The sequence below is a fragment of the Camelus dromedarius genome, chromosome 14 (genome assembly GCF_036321535.1).
Source record: "Camelus dromedarius isolate mCamDro1 chromosome 14, mCamDro1.pat, whole genome shotgun sequence".
In the NCBI taxonomy this organism is placed as follows: domain Eukaryota; kingdom Metazoa; phylum Chordata; class Mammalia; order Artiodactyla; family Camelidae; genus Camelus; species Camelus dromedarius.
The window spans coordinates 41436355-41462191 of NC_087449.1; the positions used below are offsets into that span (position 1 = coordinate 41436355).

Sequence of the window (25837 nt, forward strand, 5' to 3'; positions counted from 1 at the left end):
TTCTGTGGATGAGGGAACGGAGGGTCAGAAGATGAGAGAGGTCAAAGTCACCCAGCAAATATTTGGCAAACCCAGAATCTGAACCAAGACCTCTCTGATTCCAGAGTCTATTTTTCTTTTTAATTCTTCTTCTTCTTTCAATTATTTGAAGAAAGAAAACCTTAAAAGTGACTGCAAATTTAAAGATGTTCATTAATGTGTCTTCAGACCAGATCCTTTGACCAAATAAATCCCCTAAACTAAACTCCTTTTGTAGATAAATGAACAAAACTGTGTTCTGTAACTTCTCCTATATTCATATCCTCTTCTCTTATTGAGTGAATTTTGTGCATCGAATTTGTCCTTGGCTTAGCTGGATATTTTCCACCAAATTGTTTCCCAAATTTATTCTCCTAAATGTCCTTGTCAGTCTACAGACATCCTTAAATGAGGTCTCCGCTCTTGCCATAAACATCATGAGTGATTTGCCCTCCAGTGTCTCTTACAGGCTATGGCTACTCCCAAGATGCTGTTGTAATTATAGTCATACTTAGAACTTATTGTGCACATACTGTGTGCCAGGTACCATGCTCAACATTACTTTTATCCCCTAAAACCATGTTGCCAGTTAGGGTACTATATCGCTGTTTTATGGAAGAAGAAACCAAAGTACAAAGAAGTCAGGTAATTTGCACAAGGCCCCACACACAGTAAATGGCCTGTATTCAAAACTGGATCTCACTCCAAAGCTCTTTCGGGTGGTGTGGACTGTCTCTTTGTTTTGATGAAGGCCATATAAGAAGAAGGAAGAGTTAATTTGGCTTAAGTGACTTTGGCAATCATTTGCTTAAAATGCTGCTTTCCTAAAATGAGCTGAACCCTGAAAACTTTTTCCTGGAATATTCTATTTGATTCACTGGCATGTTTCCTACCAAAAGCACGCCAGTCTGATCCATTAATGTAACTGCATGGTCCACTGCTTGATGCCTTTCTACAATTATACCTCTCCCTAGTCTCTGCTTGCATATCCCCAGTGATGGGGAGCTCACAACCTATTAGTACAACCCAACCCATCTTTGGACAGTGCTTTAAGAAAGTTCTCTATTATACAGAGCTCGCATTTGTCATCCCACAGCTCCCATTCTCTGTTAGCAGCTCTGAAAAGGCCCTTTGGGCTATATCAGCATTTTAGAGCTCTTCCTAACCATCTTTGTGCTAGTCTAGGTCACCCAGTCAGGTTTAAGTTTGGTCACAGGTTTTTTTTCTATGTTTAAGTCCAGGAGAAACCCAATCTTATATAAGAGTTCACTTTGCAGTCACATTTCCTTCCCCTTTGCTCTCCTTCCTTTCTTCTCCTTGGATCATTTTGATAGCATGCACTATTGCAAAGAGATTAAGAACAAGGACTCTGGTGCCAGGTTACCCAGATTTGAATCCCATGACCTCACTTACTAGCTGTGTGACCTTGGGCCAGTTACTTAACCTCTCTGGCCTTGGTTTCCTCATCTGTAAAATAGAGATAATAATAATACTTAGTTCATAGGACTGTCAAGATAATTAAATGAGTTAAAATATGCAAAGTGTGTTTAGAATAGTGGTTGGCACATTTGCACTCAATAATCATATTTACTGTAGTTATTCACATTGTTATCATTAAAAGCTAAAGTGGATCCCTGGTCCCCCTGCTCAGTTCCAATAATGTTTCCTGGTAGACTGGCTCCTGCCTCTAAAACTAGCGTCCTCCAACTTGCCCAGACAGCACAGCTGGTTGTGAGACAGAAGTCATCCATCAACCTGGGGGAGGCCTCTTGGTCATTCCATGGCTGGCTCAGATGGCAGGTCAAGATGGAATGAAAATAGTGTGCTCTGGAACTCATGGGTATGACATAAAGTCAGCTGCCTTCTGCCAAACCAGCGGTCCAAACCCTCACTTGGTTTCCAATCCCCATCTCCAAATCTGAAGAGACTGTGGGGGTCACTGAGTCATAAAAGCTGGCCCTGGAGTGAATCTTCAAGATAGTCTAAATCCCCTTAGTCTCTGAGACCCAGAGAGGTGAAGTAATCCACCCTGGGGAGGCTCAGCATGCAGTGTCTTACATGGTGCTAGAACTCAGATTCTCTGATTCCCAGACAGCTACCTTTCTGCCCCTTATAGGGGCAGATGTGGTGGCTGGCATGGGGACTGCGGTTCTTAGATTGTCCAGTGCCAGAAGACACGTTTTTTCCTCCCACCAGCTGTAAACAGTGCAGTTCCTCATGACCTTAATGACAGTGGCGTGAAGTAGGATAGAATTTCACTGCTGGTCCCAGCCCCCAGCCCAGCATCGCTGCTCCCTATTCAAGGGAGCGCCCAACCCCTGCTGTCATTAGCGAATCTAGGGGACATGTTCTCACCCAGCCAGCTCTCCCCACCAAGGTCTGCAGCTCTTGAAGAAAGTGGGCTCCCTGAGATGCACACCCCAGGGGCATGCCCCTCGGTGGGCAGCACAACCTCTCTGTGCCCGGCTCTAGGGGCTTCTAGAGGGGCAGGGCCCTCCCTCAGGAGTCCTGTACTCTGCTCCCAGCAATGCCCGTAACTTGCTGCATGACCTTGACTTTCTGATCTGTAAAAGAGAATTGGGCCAGTTAATCTCCAAAGGTAGAATCTTCCTTTATTTATTTATTCGACAGTTCCTCACACGCCTTCTCTGAGGCTGATGTGATGGAGACTAAGATGAGGACCTGTCCCCAGAAGTCCCCAGACGAGTGTGAAAGAAAGAGCAAGCTCAGGTCTCGTGGAAAGGCCTGGTCTTCCCCTGAGAAAGACCAGTCAGAGTCCCAGTTCTGACACTGACTCTCCGTGTGGCCTTGAATAAGAGATTCACCTCTCTGGGGATTGGCGCCCCTCCTTCTGTAAAGTGGGGCTCATAGCACCCCTTCACCAGGTAGAGTGAGGACAAAGTGAGCCATGATGAGTGTCAGTGTGCAATGCCATCAAAGCCATCTTTCCATGACATCGGTTTAACCAGCCATGATTTTGTCATTCCTGCGGTGGGCCAGGTTCACCTCCCTTCGCTGGTTTCCCCGGAAGCCCAGAAAGAGATAGCTAGAGTGGAGAAGGAAGAGGAAAAGCGAGGGAAGCCGGAGGAGGACGCTCCTGCCTCCAAGAGAGGGGAGCCGGCCAGGATCAAAATCTTCGAAGGAGGGTAAGAATCATGTTTGGTTTGCAATGTCTGCTTTGCGTGGAGGAAGAGCTCGCGCCTGCCTGCGGGCTTGCGGGGTGTACTGTCCGTGTTCAGAGGGGTGAGCATCACAAAGGCCACGGCTATGCCCACAGGTGTCCTGGGCTTCCAGCTGTGCCGTCAAGGAGATGCTACCTTTACGGGACTTGCAAGCCAATTCTGTTTAAGAACGCCATTCCTTGGTGGAGGGGGAGGGTGCTGGGTGTGTGCTGGGGACCAGAGCCATCTGGGTCCTCCCCAAGCCCCTCTTTTCTCAGATACTGCATTGGGGTTGATAATGAGTCTCCTGTCCAGACTGCTGTTTACCTTGGTGTATGTTTCCCAAAAGTCATCTCTGTCCTCTGTCCTGCCTAAGAACCACCATGGCAGGCCTGGTGTCCCACGGGGGAACTCTGGACCTGCCAACTGGGCTCTTTGCTGGGCTGATAGCTCACTGCAGCTGCATACACTGGCCTCTGTTTTGAGTTCCCGGGGTCCAGGATTCATTGGTTGGTAAATATTTAGAATAATACCTCTGGTTTTTCACCTCTGGTTCTTGTCTTTGGAAACCTAATGATTGAAACATCTCAAGACTCACAACTGTGGGGCTCTCTGGACTCCAGCAGGCTGCCTCGTTTCAGACCTGCTTTGTGGATGTGTTATGTGAGCTGTGTTCCGTGTGACCACATGTGTGATCCCTGGGACGTGGGTGTCTGTAAGCAGGTCCAGTGGTGTCTGTCTCAGGGTCCTGTGTCTGTGTCCCCATTGTGATCAGTGCAGCTCTCGTCCTACCCAGTCCTGAGGGTCAACATCACGGAGGAAAGCCTGCCTACCCAGGAGGACGGTCCCCAAGAACCCCAGCCAACAGGGAATGTCACTGGGGCCTATGACCCTCTGGCACCTGCAGGTGCCTAACTCACAAGGTCAACGTGGAAGGTGGCAGATCCCTCTGTAGGGCTGGGAGAGCAGATGCTGCCAAACTCCCCAAGGCCACCAGTGGGCATCCTCAGGTGGCACTGACCAACAGAGGGGGTATTTGGAAATGGAACTTGGGGGTTTGGGGTGTCACACTAACAGGGAGAGGGTCAGAGATGGCATCCTGCAGTGTCAGAGACACGGCCCCCTGGGGGAGAAATACCCTGCCCTGAGTTCCGGTAACCACTCCATTGAGAAATGCTAGACCAGAGGCTTTTCAAAATACTAACCCACTTTCCAACTGGAGATGGACAGGTTTCCTCTTCTGCTACTTGGTTAGAGCGCCCCCGTGTGTCTTCCTGTTCTCATATCATCGGGTCCTCTCGCCACGTGAGACTTCGTGCAAAGATTGGTGCATCTGGTCACAGTGACTTTCCTTCTTCTCCCTGGCTTCAAGGACCATCTGGGGGGCCCGGGGGCAGCTGAGTGTTAGCTGGTGTGCAGGAAGGGGTTTGCTTCTGCCCTGAGAGGCAACCGCTTCCAGACTGCAGATCTGATTCCCTGAGACGGCCCCCTGCTGCCTTCGTTCCCCTGGGGAAGCCTGAGCACCGAGAAGGGCAGCTGGCAGGAGCCTGTCCCCATCCTGGTTAGTTCACAGCTCCAGCTGCAGGCCAGATTCTCTGCCACATGGCCTTACTTCAGGTGAAAGGTGAAGGTTTCCCCTGAGCCCCCTTCTCTTCTTCCTACAGCCTGGGCATCGGTCCCTCCTCCAGCCCACCCTCACCCCACGCCTCCATGCCATTCAGGTCGTCACTTAATCCCCCTGCTCTGTTTCAGAATCCCCCTCTCTTTCAAGGTTCGGCATCCCTGCCCCAGAACATCTCTCCTACTTACTTACCTCTGTTTCGCTCAGACTCTCCCTATACCTCTCCAGCTCTGCCTCCCTCCTGTATATGGGGATAATTACACGCGTGGTTGATGCTGGGTACCTCTGCTGCCCTGTGTGAAGGCTGCGGGTCATGGTGCTGACAGATGGGCATCAGAGCGTTTTTTCACAGTCATGCGCATCTCTGTTATCTCCCTCCAGGATGGTCCCACTCTTTTCCGTCCACTGAGGATGAGGAACATCACCCTCACTCTCTCTGCTTGTCCTGTCTAATTTGAGCACTTCGGGGGTCATGTAGTGCCACGAGGCAGATCATCTCCCACAGCCCCACTGTCCCATCTGGGCCCCTGCTGCACCTCCACCCCCACTTCTAGTGACCCCTCAGTATCTCTGGTTCTCTTAGGGCTGGTATCACCCCCTGAGGAGTATTTAGAAATGTGGGCTTGAGAGTTTTGGGTTGTTGACTAAGTGGGGGCACCTCCAGTACTTCATGGACAGAGTCAGAGTTGCGACCATCCTATAACCAACCACAGAACCACTCGTCCCACCCAAAATGCCAAGGCTGCCCTCACCCCGGAAACACTGAATTAATCTTTCAAGCACACCCACCTGAGGTCACCAGGATTTTGCTTTAGACCCATTTCTTCCTTTTTTAATTTCTTTATTTTTTTAACACAGCAAGCATTTATATTTCACTCCAGTACCTGTTTGACAGGGGTGTGCAATGGGGTTCTGTTCCTAGGAGTGACTCAGAGATCCAGGCTGACAGAGGCCAAGAGAGGAAGAAGGGGCGGTGGTGAATTGCGCACTGGCTCTTCAAGCTTCCACCAGGAAGCTTCTGCTCCCATCTCATTGGCCAGAGCAAACCGCATGGCCTCACCGGGCTCCCTAAGAGTGGGGAAGCACAGCCCAGCCATGTGCACGGGAGGACCGGGGAGGACCGGGGAGGATCAGGGAGGACCGGGGAGGACCGGGGCTGTTTGGTAGACAGCAGCAGCTACTCCAGACGTGCAGCACACGCCTGCAACTTGCTGTTTTGACTCCCCAAGGTTTTTGAACTGTATCCACATCAATCCATAGAGATCTAATTCACGGCCATGAGCCAGTAGACCAGAGAGGGAGAGTAGATGCTGGATGAGTCCAACATTCATGAGTCTTCTCTTCACTAGTCTCCTTACTCTTCTTCTTGGCCTCCAACCCAGCAGTTGATCAATTAATCAATCCAACCAGGAGGAACTGTTTATTCAGACCCTTATGGGTGCTCTATGCCGGGAGATACCTGGAACCAAGGGTTTTGCTGTCAAGGAGGCTGGTTCAGGCGCAGCACCAGGCCCGGTGCTGAGGTGCTCACAGCAGGTGGGGACCCCTGGGGCTGGAGTAGCCAGTGAGGTCTTCCTGGAAGGGGCGGGCTGGGCTGGAGGGTGTGCGAGACCAAGACAGGCAGAGAGGAAAGGAGGGTCGGTCGGCGGTCTGAGTGTAAAGGCGACGCGTGCACCTGGTCATTCTGACCGGTTTCTTCTGGTCTTGGGTGTTCTCCCCATTGACGTCACTCACCTCCTTGGCGTCAAACCTCATCACTGTTCCAAGGGCACTAAATCTGGGTCTCCAGCTAGGATCTCACTCCTGTACTACAGACCAGTGCTTCTCATGCCTCCTGGGCACCTTCACCTGCGAGACTAGAGCACCTCAAACTCAGCGTGTGCCGACCAAGCCCTCTGTCAGCAGCAGCATCCCCCTCTACATCCAGAGCCGATGATGCACCCAGCCCTTCACGCTCAAAACCTTAGCATCATCGTGAACTTAGCGTCATCCCCCTTCCAATTAGTCCCCAAATTCTGGTGTCCACACCAAGTGGTCCATGACTCAGAGGTGGTCTCTCTTCACTCCCTGTGCCAAGGCTCTGGTCTCGCTCTCTCCAGGCCCTGTGTTGCTGCCATTGAACGTCTTTGATCATGGTTCTGCCTGTGTCACACCTCAGTCCAGAGCCTTCTGTGGCCGCCTTACTGGCAGGATCCAGTCAAAACAGCCCGATCTCCCTGGTCCCACAGTCTCACCCGCCCCTGTTGTGCTTCACCTTCTGTGCCTGCTGGGCCCTGGCCATCGCCAAATTCTATCCACCTCCAAAGGGCAGAACTCAACCCTCCTCTGACTAACCTCTCAGGTCCCTCCACACTCCTGAGTTCTTTGCATTCCTTCTAGAAAAACACTGGTGCTGAAATTCTCTCCTCCTGGAATGAAGTCCTCTCTTGGCTTGGGTCCCAGGGCCATGCTTTGTCCACATTATGCATCAGTTTCTATTTATGGCATTGATTTCCGGCACACGGCCCCCTCCCTGCATTCCCTATCGCCTTCACACCTGGACACGGCCTGCGTCTCCCAGCCAGCCTCTGGGAGTGCCCATCAGGATATCTTGGCCTTCTCACCCAGCACCTCTGCATTTGCCTCGGATGCTTCAGAAGAGCTCTTTTGTTATAGAATGTCGTTTTCACACATACAAAGTTATCAAAGTTACATGTTACATTGAGAGTCATGCCTATACTGTCCTAACTGAAGTTCAGTTGTTGCAAGGAAAGCTGAGAACTCAGCCCAAAGGGCAGGTGTGGAAGAAGAGCCTGGGATTGGTAGGAAATACTTTGCTGCCGAAAGTGGTCCTCCAGGCCCAGCCAGGGTGGGAGGCCCTAAGAAGATGGTTGCAGGCAGGGGGCGAGGGATGGGTTGGGTTTAGAGAGGCAGCCCAGCCTCAGCCTGAACTGGAATATCGGGCAGGGGACAGAAGCCCAGCTATGCACCGGGCCAGCGAGGGTGGGTAGAGTGACTCACGAGTATGGGGTAGCCCAGGGCTGCCCCCGAGCCCTTTAGGCCTTTAACAGAAGGTGTCCATGCCAGACCCGCCACTTGCCAACAACAGGACTCAGCTGCTGAGCTGGGACAAGACCATCTGTGCTCCCACTGCGGGGGGGGGGGGGGGGCACTGAATCCCATCTCTTCCCAGCTCCCCCAGTACACCCCAGTTCATCACTCCAGCCACTGCCTCTCCCTGGCCCATTCAGTTCAGCACGTCTAAACTTAGAGTTTCCCACCTTGAAAATACTCCTTTGACTAAAAGGCTTGGATCGCCAGATTTTTCTGTTTTTCTTTAAAAGAAAAATTCCAGAAGGAGACAACTGTACATGCTCACCTCCCGTCTTTCCTCCCATCCCCTCTCAGACCCATGCCAGCGTGTCTTTGGACTCACAACACCTCAAAAACTGCACTTATTGAAAAAAAAATGAGGAAAGTATATAGATATAGATATGTTAATAAGGAATATACAGATGTACATATATATATCTGCATATTCTGCATTATAACTATAGAATAAATTATAATATTTAATTAAGTTAAACAAAAAGTAAAATTGGGAGATAATGAAACTAACTGACACAACGTGACCTAAAAAAAAAAAAAAGCTGCACATATCAAGGTCAATGGTGACCTTGCAGAACTCCGTGGTCTGTTCTCTTCTATTCTTTCCTGACCTGCTGGCAGCACTGGACACAGTTGATCCCTCCCCGATCTTTGAAACACTTTGTCCACTGGATTCTGGGGAGACCTCTTTCTTGACCCTCCTCTTCCTTTGCCAGCAGCACTTTCTCGTCATCTTCGTGATTTCCCATCATCTCCCGATCTCTACACCTTAGGGCCTCCAGGGCTCAGCCCCTGGGCTTCCCCTTTGCTTCGTATAAACTCACTCTCAAGATGACTCCATACGCCTTCTATGGGCCAGCGTCTCCCAGACTCGCATCTGCAGCTGGACATCTCCCCAGAGCTCCGTGTCGGGTCTCCAGCCATCCGTGTGATGGTCACTTGGGCGTCCAGCGAGCCCATGCTTAGAACATAGCACGGCAGGTATTGAAGAACCACTGTGACTCATGGGGCTCTTGATACGTTTAAAGACATTGTTTGCTTCATTCAGTATTGTTCCACTTGAAGGAATTATATTTTTAACAGGTGTGCTTTTCTACCTTATGTATTTTCATAAATGTCTAATAGCTGAATTTATTTTTATTGTCATCTAAGAGTTTATGTAAGATATCCAATACATGTTGTTTATGGGGTACTTATATTTTTAAAAGAATGTGTGTGTGTGTATTTATAAAATAGTAGCTTGGAAAGAATAGTTTCAATTTTTAAAAATTTGAAGTTTTTTTTGAGGGGAAGAGTATAGCTCAGTGGTTGAATCAATCCCCAGTACCTCCATTCCAAAAATAAATAAATAAATAAATAAACAAACAAACAAACAAACTTAATACCCCCCAAAAAAAACTTTAAAAATTTAAGGTTAAATTTTAAAAAATAAATTTAAATTTTTTTAATTTAAAGTTTTTCTTTTCTAATAATTTTTCATTTCTTCTTGGACTTTGAAACCTAGAAGTGTAGCGTATTTTCCATCCCAAATTTCTAAATTTCTATGCTGTCTAGCCCCTTCCTACTGTGAACTCCTGATTAAGGATGTTGTTGAATTAGGTCTTTGGGACTATTTGTTTCCTCTGTATATTTATTAGGGGACAAATTGACTAAATTGTGAATTAAATAAGTAATGGTAAGTTGGAGCTTTTGGGATAGGTGTAAAGAATAAACCCCTCAGGTAAACCACTCTCTAAAAATGCAAACCAGAACAACAACAAAAAAAATTCACGTTACTGAAGGGTCGGTGATGTCAAGGTTGTAAAATGTATAATGGAGGCAGAAACCCCGCGCACAGCACCACTCCTTTGCCGAGTGTCTCTTTAAAAGTCTTGTGAGTGGTCAGAGGAGAAAAGGATATCTTTTGAAGGAAGGAGGCAAAATCACATGTTCAAGCTCTGCACAGGCAACTTCATTTTCCTACATGTTCAGGCCCCACACTGTTCTGTCTCACCTCTGTTGACAAATCCCATCAACTCACTCTGTGAAACCGTATCCAGAATCTGCCCATTTTTCCCACCTCCCAGCTCAAACCACCTGGATTATATAATCTCCTGCTTTTGCCCTTACTCACTGTAGTGTATTCTCAACCCAGCAACCAGTGTGATCCTGCTTAACATCTGCAGGCCCTGTCACTCCCTGTCTGCCCCCTCCGCGGCCCTCAAGTGGCCTGTGTGTGCTGGTCCCAGGTCCTCCCTGACCTCTGCCTGCCACTCTACCCCTCGGTCCCTGTGCTCCAGCCAGTAGTCTCTTTGTCAGACACACTTCTGCCTCAGGGCCTTTACACTTGCCTTGCCCTCTGTCTGGGACACTTCTTCCAGAGAGTCCCACAGCTCCCTCACTTCCTTCAACTACCCTGCAGTGAAACCTTCCCACACCTCCCACATGTACCCTCCTCCAGTATTTCTTATCCCCTTTCCCTTCCTTGCTTTATTTTTCCCCATGTAGTCACTAGTTTCTGTTTCCTCCACCAGAACATTCACCCTGTGAGAGGGACAGGAATGGTGCTCTGCTCATTGTGGTATCCTGGGGCTGAGAAGGGTGCCTGACATATAGGCCATGCTAGAGAATGTTTATTAAATGAAGGAATCTCCCTTTAACTGAGACCTCAGGTGAGGGGCCAGGTCCCTGAACTCAGTAGCTCTTAGAATCTGTGAGCAGGGTGGAGGCTCTGGGTCTCAGGAAGGAGCAAGGACACAGATTCAGGGCTGCACTAGGCTGTGCAGGACCCACCCACCCACCAGGAGTTAGGCTGGGTCTGGGAAAGGTGAAGCCAGGTGGCCTCAGCTATGGGGCAAGCACCTGGGGCTGGGAGCCAAAGTTGTTTGCTTGCTGACCTGCCCTGTAAGTGTTGAAGCTAAAAATGAAACGTGATGCCAAAGAGGGTTGGCTCACGGGGTGCCAGCTCCCAGGCCAGTCCTGCATTGAGCAGATCCCTTGTGTCCTGGGGGCTGGAGAAGAGTGGTCTTGGGCACTCACCTCTGAAGAGAGGCTGCTGTCCTTCCTGGGTGAGTTCGAGCTGCCAGGGCCCTGTCTTCTTCCAGAGAGACCCAGTGCCTTGATATCTCTTTAATTCTCAGACTTCTCCTCCCAAGTGTAGACTTGCAGCTCTGACTGTGGCCCCAATGGGCTGGGAGTGAATTGTCCAACCCTCATCACAGGTGCCCACACTGGGTTTTGTTCTCTGTTTCCCTCGAATCCTATCGCTCTATCTCTCCTAGGGAATCTGGCCTGGATTTCAGGAAGAGGGTGGCTAGAGGACTTCTGGTGAATTGAATACAAAGGATGAGGAAGAGAAGCTGGGGATGAGGAATGACTGCTGCTCTTCTGGCTCAAGTAATAGCCGGATGGATGGTACTTCTGTTCACCGAGATGGGCAGGGGTCAGGGAGGAGAGTAAGAAGGAGGTTTGAGGAAGGGGAGAGCTAAGCTTGGTGGACGCGTTCACTTTGAGATGCCAGACATCCAAGTGTGCAGGGAGGCATTTTGCAATTGGAAATGTGAGCCTGGCATTCAGAGGACAGGCCTGAGCTGGAAGCACACGTTTGGGATATGCATGTGTCAGGGCAGGGATGCTCTTTAGGGGGATGGGGCTGGATGGGGTCACCTGCAGAGATGGAGAAGAGAGAAAAGAATAGGGCACCGGGATATGCCAGCGGTCAGAGGGCAGGGAGAGATGAGGCTGCAAGAGTTCGAGAAGGAAAAGCCAGAGGACTAGGAGGAGACCCAGCAGAGAAAGAAGTCCTGGAAGCCAAGGGCAGAGGGAGTTCAAGAAGGAGGGAGTGGCCAGCTGTGCTGAGCGCTGCGTAGAAGCCCAGGACGCGGAGGCCAGGCAAGTGTCCATGGGACGTGGCCACATGGGCGTCCCTGGTGACCTTGACGGGAGCTGTTTCGGGACATGGAGTCCTGAGGGCGTGGGTTGAAATAAGACGTGGAGGCGGCGCGTGTAAACCTGTCCCAAGAGGCTGACTGTGGCGAGGAGCAGAAAACACGAGGGAGCAAGGGGAGGGACTTGGGTGAGTGTGAGGCTGAGCAGGCGGGTGCTTGCGCAGAGAGAGCCTCGGCGTGCGTGTGCTGCTGGGAGTGATTTACAGCGGCGGCGGGGACAGGTGATGGTGCCAGGAGAGGAGGGGCAGAGGCCTGGAGGAGGTGCGAGGGGTGGAGCCGAGCGCTGGTGAGGAGGGGGCGTTTCTCCCGCAGTAACAGGAGGAAAGGCCGATCCCTGTGCAGCAAGCAGAGCTGGTGGTTTGGGGTGGGAAGTGGGGAGGGTTCCCTCAGCCCCGATCCAGACCTCTTCTGTTTCTGGAACACCTCCATTCACCAGCGAGAGATTTATGAACGGCTGTTTTGAAAACAAAAGCAGGAAATGTCTGTTTCTAGGAAATCACTTAGATTCTTAGAAAAGTTATTTCTTTGTCAAGATTATCCTCCAAATACATATATCAGATGTTACACTCTAGTTAGTTTGACCCTCTGTACTGGCCTAGCCTCTTTCTCCTGGTGCTCAAAGGACTTCCCAGGGAACACTGGCTTCAGGCAGAGAAAGCTGATTATGTCACTATGGAACCAAGTCACTGACAGTTTAAAAAAAAAAAAAGAAGACAACATGAAATGCAAAATGGAAAAGAAAAGACATTGATTACGGGGCAGACTGAGTGTCTGAGTGTGCTGGGGCCAGAGTCCCCAGAGCCCTGAGGATGATCAGGGAAGACCTAAATGCATCCTATTAAAATTTAAAGGAGAATCCATTTCTCCAGCAGGCACTGTCTCTGGTTCCTGCAAGGGGCTCAGTCTGAGCGGGAAGGAGTGTGGGGAGTGGAGTCCCCACGCCAGCACACTGTGGCCCTGACAGCTGCAGCGAGGACCAGGCATCCCCTGGGCCTGGACAGCGTCTGCCTGAGTCCCTGGCCTCCTTGTTTGGAGAATCAGGCTGAGTGCCCAGGAGGAAGCTGGCTTCTCCCCTTCTCTCCTGGGAGTGGAGGGAGGCGGGAAGCAGACTCTTGGCAAACAGTGGCACGCATGCTCTTTCTTTCTTTGAGTTTTACATTGATCAGAGTGGCATGTGCACAAAGTTTAAAGAGGCAAATATTTTCATACATTTTGTTATGGAAAATAACATTACCTTTTCTCCCCCATATTTTCTGGCTCGCCCAGCCCCACCCCCACCCTTGGAAGCAGTAACTTTCATCTCTTTTAGCTGACGATCTCGGTTTACCTCTGTATCTCTAAATAATAGACCTGGGTTGCTACTCCGGCCTTTCCACAGCCATAGGTATTAGCTAGAGAGCCCAGATCCTTTCCCCGTTCTACATGTGCCCTAGTCCCACATTCTCTCATTAGAATGGTCCCATATATAATTCACTGCCAAGCCATATAATGAGCTATGCTTTCCTATACAACTTATCTATTTTCTCTGTGGATAAAAAATTGTGTGTGTGCGTGTGTTTACTTAGTGTTCTACATATTTATTGCTAATTCAACCCCAAATTTCTCACCTCACCAAATCTCCCCTGAAAATACTCAGATGCATGGGTTCTTGCCCACGCAGCCCCTCCCTGAGGCATCCAGCCGGCTCCAGACTGCAGGGGTTGCTCCCTCTGCCTGGGGCACAGCTCCCACCCCAGAGGGCTCCCTTCACCCTCGATCTGGAGATTCTCTGGCCTCCTATGTTGGATCTCCTCTTTCTAGACACTTCTGTCTTCCTTTTCCTCGGTGTACTTCCTCGTTTTCACAGAGCCCACCCATCAGCATGGTCTTGAGAAAGAGCCCATGAGCGGCTGGGCTGGGCGATGCTTCCCCCGACTGAGAATGTTGGGCATGTCTTCATTCTGTTTCTCAGTAGAATTTCAGGTTGGAAACCACTTTCCTTCAGTTTTGAAGGCTTTGCTCCCTTGTCCTCATGTTTCCGAGTTGCTCTCAAGAGTTCCAGCTCCGTTCTGATTCCCGTTCCCCTCTCTGCGGCTGTGGGAGGGGCTGCTCTGCATCCTGGGCGCTGTGACATTTCCCAGGCGTGCATCCCGGTGCGGGGCGGTTTAATCCTCCAGCGACTCTTTCAGTCTGGTGGCTCAGGGACTTCTGCTTTAAGGAAGCTTCTTGACTTGCTTACTTGATGATTTCCTCTCCTCTTTTTTCTCATTCCTCTCTGGACCTCCTGTTCCTCAGGCACTGGATCTCCTGGCTTGTTTCTCCGATTTTCACACCTCTCTGCCGGAATTCCCATCTGCGTATTTTTGCCCGGCTTTCTGGGAACTTCTCTCCATTTTGTCTTCCAGCTACTCTTTTTTTTCATCTGCGCTATCACATTTTTCATTTTCAAGAGGGCTTTTTTCGCCCTGAATGTTTCTTTTAATAGTATCCTACTCTTATTGGATCCATTCCAGTATCTTCCCTCTTCTCTTGGAGGCTATTAAGGTTAGTTGTTTTTGTTTTCTTTTCCACATGGTTTCTGTTTCTCTCAGGTTCCCTTCATCCTTGTGTTCGCTCAGTGTCTTTTCTCACGTGTCTGATAACCTCTGGTCTCTTCGCTTAAGAGGCTCGGAGATGCTGGGCACCTGCATGAGAGAGTGAGGTTTCCCCAAAACTCATCTGGGCTGTTCCACTGGGGAGGCTGCCATCACAGTGTCTTAAGTCTTTCTTCTTCGGCAAAGACTCCAGTCTCCCACCTGAAGGAGGCAGAGTTCACGTCCCATCGCCTGGGAGCCACGGAGAGGAAAAAAGTGGGAGGGGGAGGCGTCTTCACCTGCAGTGATGCAGTCACTTCACTCCTTCATTTCTTTGTGGTTCTCCTGCCCTCACCTTGCCTGACATCCCTCTCCAAGGTCTTTCGTCTCACACTTTGCAGAGAATAAACCTCCAGGCTGTCTCACAAGTGGTCTCCTGGCTGCTGGAGTTGAGGAAGGGGTGAAGTCTGACTGCTTCTAACGAGACTTTCAGTTCGGCAGCCCTATCTTAGTCCCCTCCCATCCCCACCTCCAGAGTCCTCGAAGGGTCCTGTGGTGTATGTCAGGTTGGTTCTCATATTCCCTGCTGTCAACTTTGAATTCTGTTGTCTTGAGTCTACAAAATCTTTTTCACTCTTCCATCTCTTTCCAGCTTCTTAAAGTTTATTGTCAGTCTTCTCTCCTACTCTTCTCTTCTTTGTGGGATTTTTTTAATGCCAGAAAAAAAAAGAGAGAGAGAGAGAGTGAGTGAAAGAGAGAGAGAGAGAAGGGAAGGGATGGGTAAAGAAAGAATGTTCCTCCCAGCATCTTTAATAACCTACTACTAGTAGGGTTGTTTTGACATATGTTTTAGGCACGGAACTCATTCTTCCAAAGAACTCTTTGGGGAAGGTCACCCTCTCAACTTCCCCCATAGATCCCTGGGGGCCCTCTGGCACCTTCCTGAACTTCTAGGACTCAGAGGAGCACACGAGAAACTGCTAGTGTTCTAGAGAGTCTGGAAAGCCTTTGGGCGTTGGACTGAGACAGAATCAGATTCCAGGCCTGCCTCCAGCAATCACTGGCCAGCCCCCAAAGGTAAGGACAGCGGTGTTTATAGGCTCCTGGTGAGAACTGGATGGTAAGATACTATGGGCCGTTTTCCCAGGCCTGGCATACAGGAAGTGCTCCGCAAAGTGGCCACTTCCTTCCTTGCTTCCTTCCTCCTTCTCTGTCCTTTCCTCCCTCCCAACTTTCTTTCTTCCTGCTCACTTCCCTCCGCCAGCATGGTTGTCATCTTCCCCAGGCTAAGGTGGTCTTTTTCCCCAGTAGTGAGTTGCTGAAGGTTGCAAGCCAGTCTGTGTCTCTCTCATCCGTGTATGGACAGCACCTCAGGAGGGTGAGAGTTGGAGGTTGATCTGTGGATAACAAAACTGAAAACAAAAAAGGAATATTGGCACATGGGTTGGGCAGATGGAGTGTCTGACCCTGGGGTTGAGCAGGGGTCCACCACATTTTATTAGCTGCAAATCACAAGAAGCATTCACCTTTTCCATCTTTGGGCATTGTTGGAAGTGAGGCCTCCTCAAGGAGGGAGGTAAGTGGTGTGAGCCCTGGAGCTGGAGACTTTGGACAAATCATGTTTCCTCTCTGGATCTCAGTCTCCCTTTTGTAATTGGAGGATTTGGGAACAGGCTTGGGTCTTGGAGTCCAGGGCTGGGGGCTGAGCCCTGACTCTGTGTTGCTAGCTCTGAGGCCTCGGGCAGGCCTTTGCTGTTTGTGAACCTGGGTTTCTCATCCGTAGCGTGAATGATCGCCATGTGGCTTGGGCAAAACACCTGTGGCTCTCATGATGTGATGTGTGGGATCTTTCCAGTTCTGGTCAGGTGACAAGCTGTTTCAGCTCTGCGCTCAAGACTAGGGGAAGCTGTCGCTGAAAGGTAGTCTGCAGGGAAAGGTCTAGGTGAGGGGGCTGCAAGCTGTTGTAAACCCTTGTCTGTCTTGCAGAAAAGCCACTTTTCCTAAAGGTCAGAGAATCTAAGCCAAGCTCATGTGCAGGGTACCCCTCCCTGGGCAGGAGCCTTTGGCAGTGGGCCTCAGCCCGAGATAAGACATCTGTAGGGAAGAATTTCCTCTCAGAGCCCAGAGCTGGGTGTTGGGCAGTGGACACACACAGGTAAGGAGAGGAGGGGGGCCAAAGACATACCAGGACCTGCTAGAAAAATGAGGAGAAAGTTGCTCTCTCTGCATGGTTTGGAGTCTCTTGGAGGAGGGGTCCCAGCTGTGGTCTGTCCCGCCAAACATCAGCTGCTCCTTGCTGCCCACGGGGTGAAGGCCCAGCCCCAAGAGACACACATACCCTCCAACGGCCACATCCTGCCACCTGCACCCGCCCGCCCGGGTGCCTCAGTCATGCTCTTCGGTGCCTCTCTGGAGGCGGAGGGACATCTTGGGGCTGTTGTTAAATAGAATCGGATGCATGACACAGCTGCCCAGGGCCCAGCACTGCCAGTCAGAGGAGATAAGTGGCATCCTTCTCTGCTGCCCTCTGAACCGAGCCTGTATCTCGGTTGAGCAGCAAAACTTGGTGACAAGAGCACGGCTTTGGCATCAGCCTAACTTGGGTTCAAATCCTGGCTCTGCCACTGATTAGAAAGTCATTTAACCTCTCTATGGCTCGGGCTTCTTATCTGAAAAATGAGAATAATAAATAGACCTTATTTATCAAAGTTGTTGAGAATGAAAGGAAACGATGTTTGTGATTAATGTACACACAGTGTTTGCCCTGTTATTCCGCCACGAATGATCCGTGTTTCCTTATATGATTGCCTCTTCTAGTAAGGGGTCAGTTAGTATCTCCCAATTCTGCAGCACATTGTGGCAGAGGGTAGACACTGAAGCCAAACCGCCCGCGTGGGGATCCTGGCTCTATCAGGGTGACAGGCTGATCTTAAGTGAGTTATGTAACTGCTCTGTGCCTCAGTTTCCTCATCTGTAGGGTGGAGATGACAGCAATAATTACATCTCAAAGAGTTTGTATGGGGCTTAACTATGATGCTACAGGTAAAGAAGCCATAGGGCTTGGTGCATAATAAGCATTCAGTAAAAGTCCGGCGTTGTTATTATAAATGGTCCCTAGAAATCATTTGATCCAAATTCCCCACTTTGCCGATGAGGAAGCAGTGGCCCCGGGAGGCGTTAACACAGCATGGGAAGGACAGAAACCAGCCTCTGACCTTCCCTCAGAATATGCCAACAGGAAGAAGGGAGGAAGGGCTGCGTGGTGAGTGTGTATGAGGGCACAGGACATGTGCCATCTTGCTGTGGCTGTGGTGATGGCTGGGAGGTGGCACTGTGGGGAATCAGGCTGGGATTCTGAGGCACCTTTAGCTCCCATGAAAAGAGATGTTGAACACCAGAAGATCCCTTTGGTTCAAACAATTACAGATGGCTTGGTTGGAGGGCCACCACCCAAGTAGGTTAAGGAAGGCTTCTCCACCGAGGGTGGACCATGCATGGGGAGTTAGAGCCTGGCCAGGCAGGGAGGCCTGGCATCGCCTTGGGTGAAATAAGCACACCCTGGAGAGGAGAGTATAGCTCAGTGGGAGGGTGCGTGCTTAGCATACATGAGGTCCTGTGTTCAATCCCCAGTATCTCCATTAAAAAATATGTAAATAAATAAAACTAATTACCTCCCCTGACCAAGAAAAAAAAATAAGGGGAAGAAAGAAATACACCTGGAGAATTCAGGGGTGATGGTTTACGGGACTGGCAATTTGATCTTAAGCAGTTCAGGGAAGAAGAATTTTTTTTCACTATACTTTCAACTTTCCTGTATGTTTGCGATTGTTTCAAAATAAAAATTTAAAATAAGAAAGAGAGAGGATCAGTTGGCTCAGAATAAGGGAGACCAGGGAAGCCAGGAATTGAGGAAAGAGTTTAGATGGGCAGAGACTGTCTGGGGCCACCAGGCAGATTTCTGGACAAGTGAAGTCGGGCAAGGCCGAGAGAGGGAGGGAGGGAGCTAAAGGCATCAGGCCAAAGAAGGAGCAGGGCGCAAACTCAGAGCAGAATTTTGAATCTGTGCTGTGGACGGGTGTCATCTGTCACCATGGGTGGTTTGCAGACCAAAGGAGGACAGCCCAGCTGGCGGGAGAGCTGGGGAGGTGTGTCCCGGGACACAGCAGCCAGCAGACAACAGATTGGGCTGGAGGGGGCGGGCGTGCCGGGCAGGCAGGCTCCCAGGAACATGGTGGCAGCAGACGGGACAGACCCAGGAGCCAAAATGAGCCTAAGGCAGCCAGGGAGAAGCCAGGCTGTGACCGAGGCCTTATGACCCACTGGCAAGTGCGGTTGGCAGGCCGGGGCCAGAAGGCGGCCAGCCAGGGGTGGGCTGGGCTTCCGGGGGCTGGAGCCAGGAGCAGGCAAGGTGCCTCCCCAGAGACGGAGGCAAGGAATGGTGGCAGCCGGCAGGGGCCCAGAGGGCCAGGGAGGCTTGTCCGCGGGTTGTACTCTTCAACCAGAGGCAGGACTTTTTTTTAATGGAGGTACTGGGGATTGAACCCAGGACCCCAACACTCTACCACTGAGCACTGAGCTATACCCTATACCTTCCTCCTGGAGGCAGGACTTTTAAAGGCTAGAGAGGAAACTGTGTTCACCCAGGGCAGGGTCCCAGGCTGATTCAGAAGGAAGGGGAGCCATCCCCCAGCGAGGAGGGGGAGACCAGTTCCCTTAGGCGTCCAAAGTGTCAGCAGATCTAGCAGCGGGGTTGCCTCAGATCCGCCTCTTGGAAGTTTCTGGGACTGCTTAGCTTGGGCGTTCGGGCCCAGACTGTCAGCTGTGATTTTCCTGAGGTTTGTAGCCTCCCAGTGGCTGCACTCTGTAGACTCTGGTTTCACTGTGTGGGTAAACCCTTCCCACGAGGAGGGCAGCTGGGGACTTGTGTGTTCCTCCTCCTCCGTGGTCAGGGATGACGAGGAAAAAGCCCGTGGGGCAGAGTGGAGGTGGTGGCTTGAATGGGTCTGGACCAGAGGAACAGAATGTCCCTGAGCAGTGACCCAGGGGCTGCACTGGGGCTGAAGGAGGCAGTCATGCAAGGACTTGCACCAAGTAAAGGGGCGTCCCCAACTCCAGACTCCAGCAGGGTGCCCGTGGGTTCTGGTTGCTGCAAGAAAGGGCAGGGCAGTGACCCATGAATGTCCCCACACTGGCCAGGCTCTCTCTTCCCCCTTCCAGGGGCCCAAGTGCCTTTAGTCTGCCAGCCCTTCACTGAAGCGGGGGAAAGGCTGCTGTGAACACAGTGAGGCTTTGCCCGGGGTCCAGCAGGACAGAGCATCCATCGTGCTTGGTCAGATCCTCACCAAAGAGTCTTCACATGTCTCATCCCCTCCCTGGACTCCTAGGAACTTGGCTCCCACCCACCTAGGCCTGCTTCATGCAGGTGCTTTAGGTGTGCAGCTACCTGGTCGAGAGCCTCCTGCGGGTGGTGATGCAAACCATTGGGGTGATTTCAGGCAGCACCTGGACAAATGCTCCTTATTTCATTTGCCACGTCTTATTTGAATATGTGTTAGGAACTTGTAACCAGCACAGGAAATCTGAGATTTCTTGACTGAGCCCTTGGAGTGAGGTTTCGGTGAGGCCAGAACCTTGGGTTTCTGCTCAGGCAGGCTTGTCTCTGAGCTCAGATGCTTGGAGGGCCCGAGTTGTGGGTCCCTGGTAGGGTTCTGAAACACAGCTCCCAGGAGCATCACCACAGGCCTTCATGCAGTTCCTGGGAAGATCACTGGGTCAGGAGTGGCAATAATCAGGAGGGAGGCTGGCACACTGGTCTGAGTTGTTTTCTATGGTCTCAGGGAAGATCACTGCATCTGGAGTCCAAGAGATCTGGCAGCAGCCCTGGCTCCGCCCTGATGGGCTGTGCGATTTGGGTCAAGCTGCTAGCCCATCTGTGCACACCTCTCCTCATCTGGAGGGTGACGGGAATAGTGTAGCCTCCCAGGGTGGAGGTGAGGAGCAAAAGAGGAGATGGCCTCAAACACGCAGCCCCCAGCAGCTTGGAACCGGCCTGTATTAGAGGTAGAGTCTAGCGTGTCTGGAAGGCAGCTGAGAGGGCAGGACAGAGGTAGGAATGGGTGGGGGTCAGGAGCGCAGCCGCTGAAGGCGGCCCACCTGGGTTGAGCCCTCACTGCATCACTGCTGGGTGTGTGACCTGAGCCAGGTTGCTCGGCCCCTCTTGTGCCTCCTTTTCTCATCTGCAAAGTGGGAAGAATACTGGTGACACTGCCAAGTGCCGTTCTGAGGACTGAACACTCAAAAACGACAGCTTGGTGAGTCCCACAGCTCCGCTTCTGACACCTCCTGGCCAGCTTTGCATGTGCGGCCACTGGCCAGGTGGGCTGGGCAGTGCTCAGAAAGCACCTCTGAGGATGCGCAGTGAGCTCAGTCTGAGGACGAGGCACAGTTAACAAGGGGCAGGGGAGGGAAGACTGTTCCAGATGGATGAACTGGCCCAAGGCAGGAGCAATGGGATGCTGGTGAGGCTGGAGGGGGAGGGAAGTGGCGAGTGAGTTGGGGGCAACCAGAGAGGGCGAGAGAGATGCGTAGGCTGGGGAGGGGCCTGTGATGGAATCCCAAGTGTCAGTACGGGGTGGGGGAGGACCTCTGTCCTTTTTCCATCAAACGGAAGAGGCCATATCATTCATCTCATTTTTTTTCAACAGGAAGTGGGAATGCACAAATGAAAATAACTAAGTTTTAAACACTCTATGCATCTGGGGCAGTTTTTAAATCCTCAGAGCCTGGTATTCCTATAACTCCACCAGACAGTTGGCCCTAAAGCCTGGCTCCGAAAGAGCCCTTATTGACTCCCCAGTTCTTTCCAAAATACCTCATGGTTGATTAGGTCCTAGACCCCCTCCCTAGGCTCCTCTCTGCCCAAGCCCAACTGTTCTCTCCATCCATCCCTTGCTTCTTCACCTCTGTTCCTTTGCTTTTGCTGTTCCCTCCACCTGAAGGAACCTCTTCTCTTCAGCTCCTAATCCCCACCGCTGACTGTCCTTAGAGCCCATTCCATGGAGCCTCCCTGCCCTTCCCCCACCCTGCCACTGCCTGCCAGACATCGCCTCTCCTTCCAAACCCCCAAGACCTATTATCTCACCTTATCTTGACGTTTACTATTTTCTGTTTGGTTCAGACAAATGGATGTTTCCTCCAATGGCCAGCCTTAGAGCTGGCCTGGCCCTGGCCACAGGCAGGGGAAACCCGTTTAATAACATCCATGTATAGTTTACAACATGGAAACTTAAAAATGTGGACAGTGGGCCGATCAGAATGATCTTTGGCATGGTATGGTGCCACTTACTAGCTGTGTGGCTGAGGGCAAGCCTCTGGGCTCAGTTTCTCTATCTCTGGAACAGGGACAACTGTCTCGACCTCACAGGCTGTTGTGAAGTCAGGAGGCTGGAGGCCACATTCGGCATCTGCCCCCACTCTCAGCCAACACCGAGTAGATCTGCTGGAAGCGTTAGCAGGGTCTGTTCTCGTTCAGCTGCATCAAGCTGATTCTGCATCTCATCTGGACATAATTCTAGCCACAAGGTTGCCTTCTTGCCGACGGTCGCTCTCAAGGGCACTTGACATGCTGTAAATAGCCGTTGTAGGTGACACTCCATCCAGGCAGGGCCAGCACGGCTGGAGAGCTGCCCTCGGGCTTTCTGGAGACACTGTGTGCTGATTCAGTTCATGACCAGGCACCGGGCCTGGTGCAGGGAGGTGCGTGAGGAGTGAGCCGTCCTCTGTGAAGAGGTCATGCTCTGTCCTGTGGGCCCCAGCCCTGCTTTGGGGACAGGAGTCTCTGGCTGATGGAGTCTTGACTCTGCTGTCAGTGCCTGTGTGGGTTTGACGGGGGACCTCAGGCAACTTCCTTACCTCTGCTGACCACTGGTTGAGATGCAGCACGTGATCCCCTGGACTGAGCCCTGTCCCAGCCATCTAACGGTCTCCTCCCCTACTGGGCCCCCTACATCCCCCCTCGTCCAGTGACCTCCCGACCCCGCTCTGTAGTAACAGCAGCTGCTGTATATTGAAGGCCTGCTGTGCCCCAGGTGCAGAACTCAGCACAAACCACTGCACAAATATAATTCCTAATCTTCATCAGCCCCTGCTAAACAGTATTTATACATATACACACACACAGACCCCTGTTCTCCACACGAGGGGGCCGAGGCAAAGGAACTTGACTACCATCACTCAGGTAGTGAGGAACAGAGCTGGATTCAAACCCAGACCTATGTGGCTCCAAATCCTGTGTTCTTTCCTTCACAGCCCACTGCCACCCACCGGGGTCCCTTACTTTCTGCATCCTCTGACTCTCAGCCACCTGCATGGCAAACCCCAGCTGAAACCATTCCTGCCCCTCTCCGTGCCCAGGGCCAGGCCCTGAGTGGACCCCCCCTGAATACTTTGTAGATAAAGATGGTGATGATAATGGTGCTTCCCCAGGGCCCAAGGTGAAGAACGGCATTTATAGGGGAAAGTCATCCTCTCCCCTCTCCCACTCTCGTTCCACGTGCTGGAGAACATTCCCCTTTGATGCATAAGAAGCAGCATCTTCTCCAGCCACGGGAGCCAGAAGGGCGTGTAATCCAGAGAGGAGCCTTGCGGGGTTGGCGCCTTTCTCTGCTGCTCACTAGCTGTGTGACCTCAGATGAGTTACTTTACCTCTATGAGCCTCCATTTCCTCATCTGAAAAAGAGGCATGCCATTACCCATCTCACTGATTTCTAGTAAGGGATAAATGAGGTCCTGTAGTTAGGAAGATGTCGGGTAAGTGCGGAAGGATCACAGACATTTGGTTTGTATTAGCGTTGCCGCTGTGTCTGTCCAGAGCAGAAAAGGGCTGAACAGTTGAGTCCTGTAGCCACAGGCAGAGGCATCATCAGCCACTCTGTCAGGCTGGAGACCTGCCTCATAAAGGTGACATGGAGCTCTGACCAAGGAGGGAGTCACTTCATACTCACACAGACAATAAAGAAGAATCTTTGGAGGCTATGTCAGAAGCTGTAATCTTCTGAGACTTGCAGCCCCAGAATGAGCACTGGAATTAACAGAAGCCGGGGAACTGGCTCCCGGAGGTGAAGTTTGTGAGGTGCTTGAGGGGACTAGAGCGTGGCAAAGGCCACACGGGAGATGGACCGCTGTGAGAGGTGTAGTTCCCAGGCCATGAAAAACGTCTTCAAGGAGGTTCAGAACTTCTACTTCTTCACTTACATTTGAGGGTTACCAAAGGGGCCAAGTCCACGGCGGCCACCACCTCATTTTCGTACTCTGGGTTTGATTTCTCACACCCGGTGTCTGTTCAGGGCCAGGTCCATTGTGCTGGGAACAGACAAAGTGATCTCTGCTAACTGGTCAGCACGTCTTTTAATCTCTGCAAGATTTCATAGAGATGGCATTTCTGAAGGAAATAGCCCAGCCAGTAGCGACAGCTTCCCAATCTGATTTCAACATATGAGCTCTAGAACTTTCCACCGCCGCATCTCTCACCCTGCCTCCCTCTACGAGAAGCCTCCACCCCTCCTGTCAGGCTCACTGTCTAAAGCATTCAGAGCCTTTAACTGAAAGGAAGATGAGACCTGATCCGCAAGCAGGAGCTCAGGGCGTCCAAGGGCCGCTCCTGCTTGTGACTGTGCCGTGACCCTCAACCCCACGTTCTGCTGGTGAGAACACGAATTTGGCTGCAGCTCTGGTCAGACATTAAAGGCGATGAGTTGGTGAAAGGCTGCCTATAAACATAAAGCTTGTATGGTCCAGCCTACCAGCCCTCCAGGGTAGTCTTGCTTCCTGTTTTTCAAGTGCAAATAACCAAATCCCTTTATTCTTAAGCTTGGAATTTCTTCTAAAGCTGTTCCTCATTTTGCGCCTCTGTCATCTCGATATGAATCTGACAGTTTGGTTGACTTCGCTGAAGCTTTTATTGCCCCTGCATTTTCTTTATCTGGGCCTTGATCTTTCATCCCTTCATCGTACTGATTTCCATTTCAAAAGTCATTTCTCGTGGACCCCTGGAGTAGAAGAGTGGTGCTTGTGGATCACGTGTAGCAGGAGGAAAGGATGCTGCTTTCAGCCGTGTATTCAATCGATATCAAAGTTTGGATGCTGGGTTGCTTCATGTTCCAAGTCAGCAATTCCATCTCCATCACTGGAATTTGTCCCTCCTCCTCATCCCCTCCTTTGTGGTCTCAGAGGGCTTCCAAGGGCTTCCGCATCCTCGTCAGCATGTTCTGGGTTCCTTTGCAAACCCAGCCATGGCTGGAGAGGAGGAAGAGGTGGTGAAGCTTCCATCCCATTGCTCCCTCTATTGGCTGGTCCCTATATGCCAGGGATAGACTGTTCCACCAACATTGTGGCACCAAACCATGGCTTCCTTTTTGATTTGGGTGAAGGGGAACATCTCCAGGCTTCCCAATGTATCAAAAACTGGGGCATTTGATTTTCCTTACATTGTTGAAGAATAAGTCTTACCGTGATGAGTGCTCTCAAGGCGAAGTGCCAGAGAGCGAATATTGATTGAGCCCTGCTACGTGCTAGGCACTGTTCTAAGCACATAACCTAGATTAACACAGTTAACCTCACAATAACTCTGTGAGGATATACCATTCTTTTTCAGTAATTTTTAAGTTGAAGCATACCAATACATACAAAAACCAATCCTAGTCATAAGAAAACAGTCTGTGAGCTATTACAAAATGAACACAGCCCTATAATTATGTCCAGTTACCCCAGGTCAACAAATAGGACATTAGCCCCATTTTATAGAGGAAGAAACTGAGGCACAGAGAAGTTAAATAACCTGCCCAAGGTCACACAGCTAATAAGGGGCAGAGCCTGCTTTCAGCCTTGGGAAGTCTGGCTCCTATTCTCTTTGTTGCTGCACCACACTGCTCCTAGGAAAAGTATAACTGGGGATGTGACCCATCTCAAGGCCAGGAAAAGCTTTGGAGGATCTGGAACTGAACCTGACACCTGGGGAAGGATAGGCCTTAATCGAAGAAGAGGGAAGGAAGGAGAACCTTCCAAGCAGGGAGATCTTCTGAGAAGGCCTTACATCCAGCAACTCTGGGGGTGTTCAGGAGAGAGGAGATGTGGATAAACACCTGTCAGGGACAGTGAGGTACAGGCACCCCATTCACCTGAGGGACAGCCATTGAGCTCATGAAAAGATTCTTCCTCCCATGAAAGGGCTCACTACAGGCATCCCTAACTAGCATGTCACACTGAAAACCTGCTTGAAGGTGGGAAAAATCCCACTTCCAGAGAATGGCTTAGAGGAATAGGGCTTTTGTGGGAGGGATAGCTCAGCCTTGGAATAGTAACCAGAAGGTATAATAAAACCACACCACAGCACAGCCACGGCAAGCTGCTCTGGGTAGCGCCCTGCTGCGGGGCTGGTGTCTGCTCAGGGCCACACAGCTGGTGGGAATGAGGCAG

The 25837-nt window shown here is 51.0% G+C and overlaps 1 protein-coding gene across 9 annotated transcripts in view; it reads left to right on the forward strand.

Moving 5' to 3' along the window:
• HIVEP3 (HIVEP zinc finger 3) overlaps nt 1-25837 on the forward strand; it is a 449220-nt gene that overhangs the window by 396465 nt on the left and 26918 nt on the right. For all 9 annotated transcript variants that reach the window (XR_010383875.1, XR_010383876.1, XM_064493681.1 and 6 more), the window contains one exon: nt 3019-3164. Coding sequence is in view for 7 of the 9 variants with exons in the window: in XM_064493681.1 (XP_064349751.1) it covers nt 3019-3164 (146 nt within the window). In the remaining 2 variants the exon portion in view is untranslated. The remainder of the gene's footprint in view (nt 1-3018; nt 3165-25837) is intronic.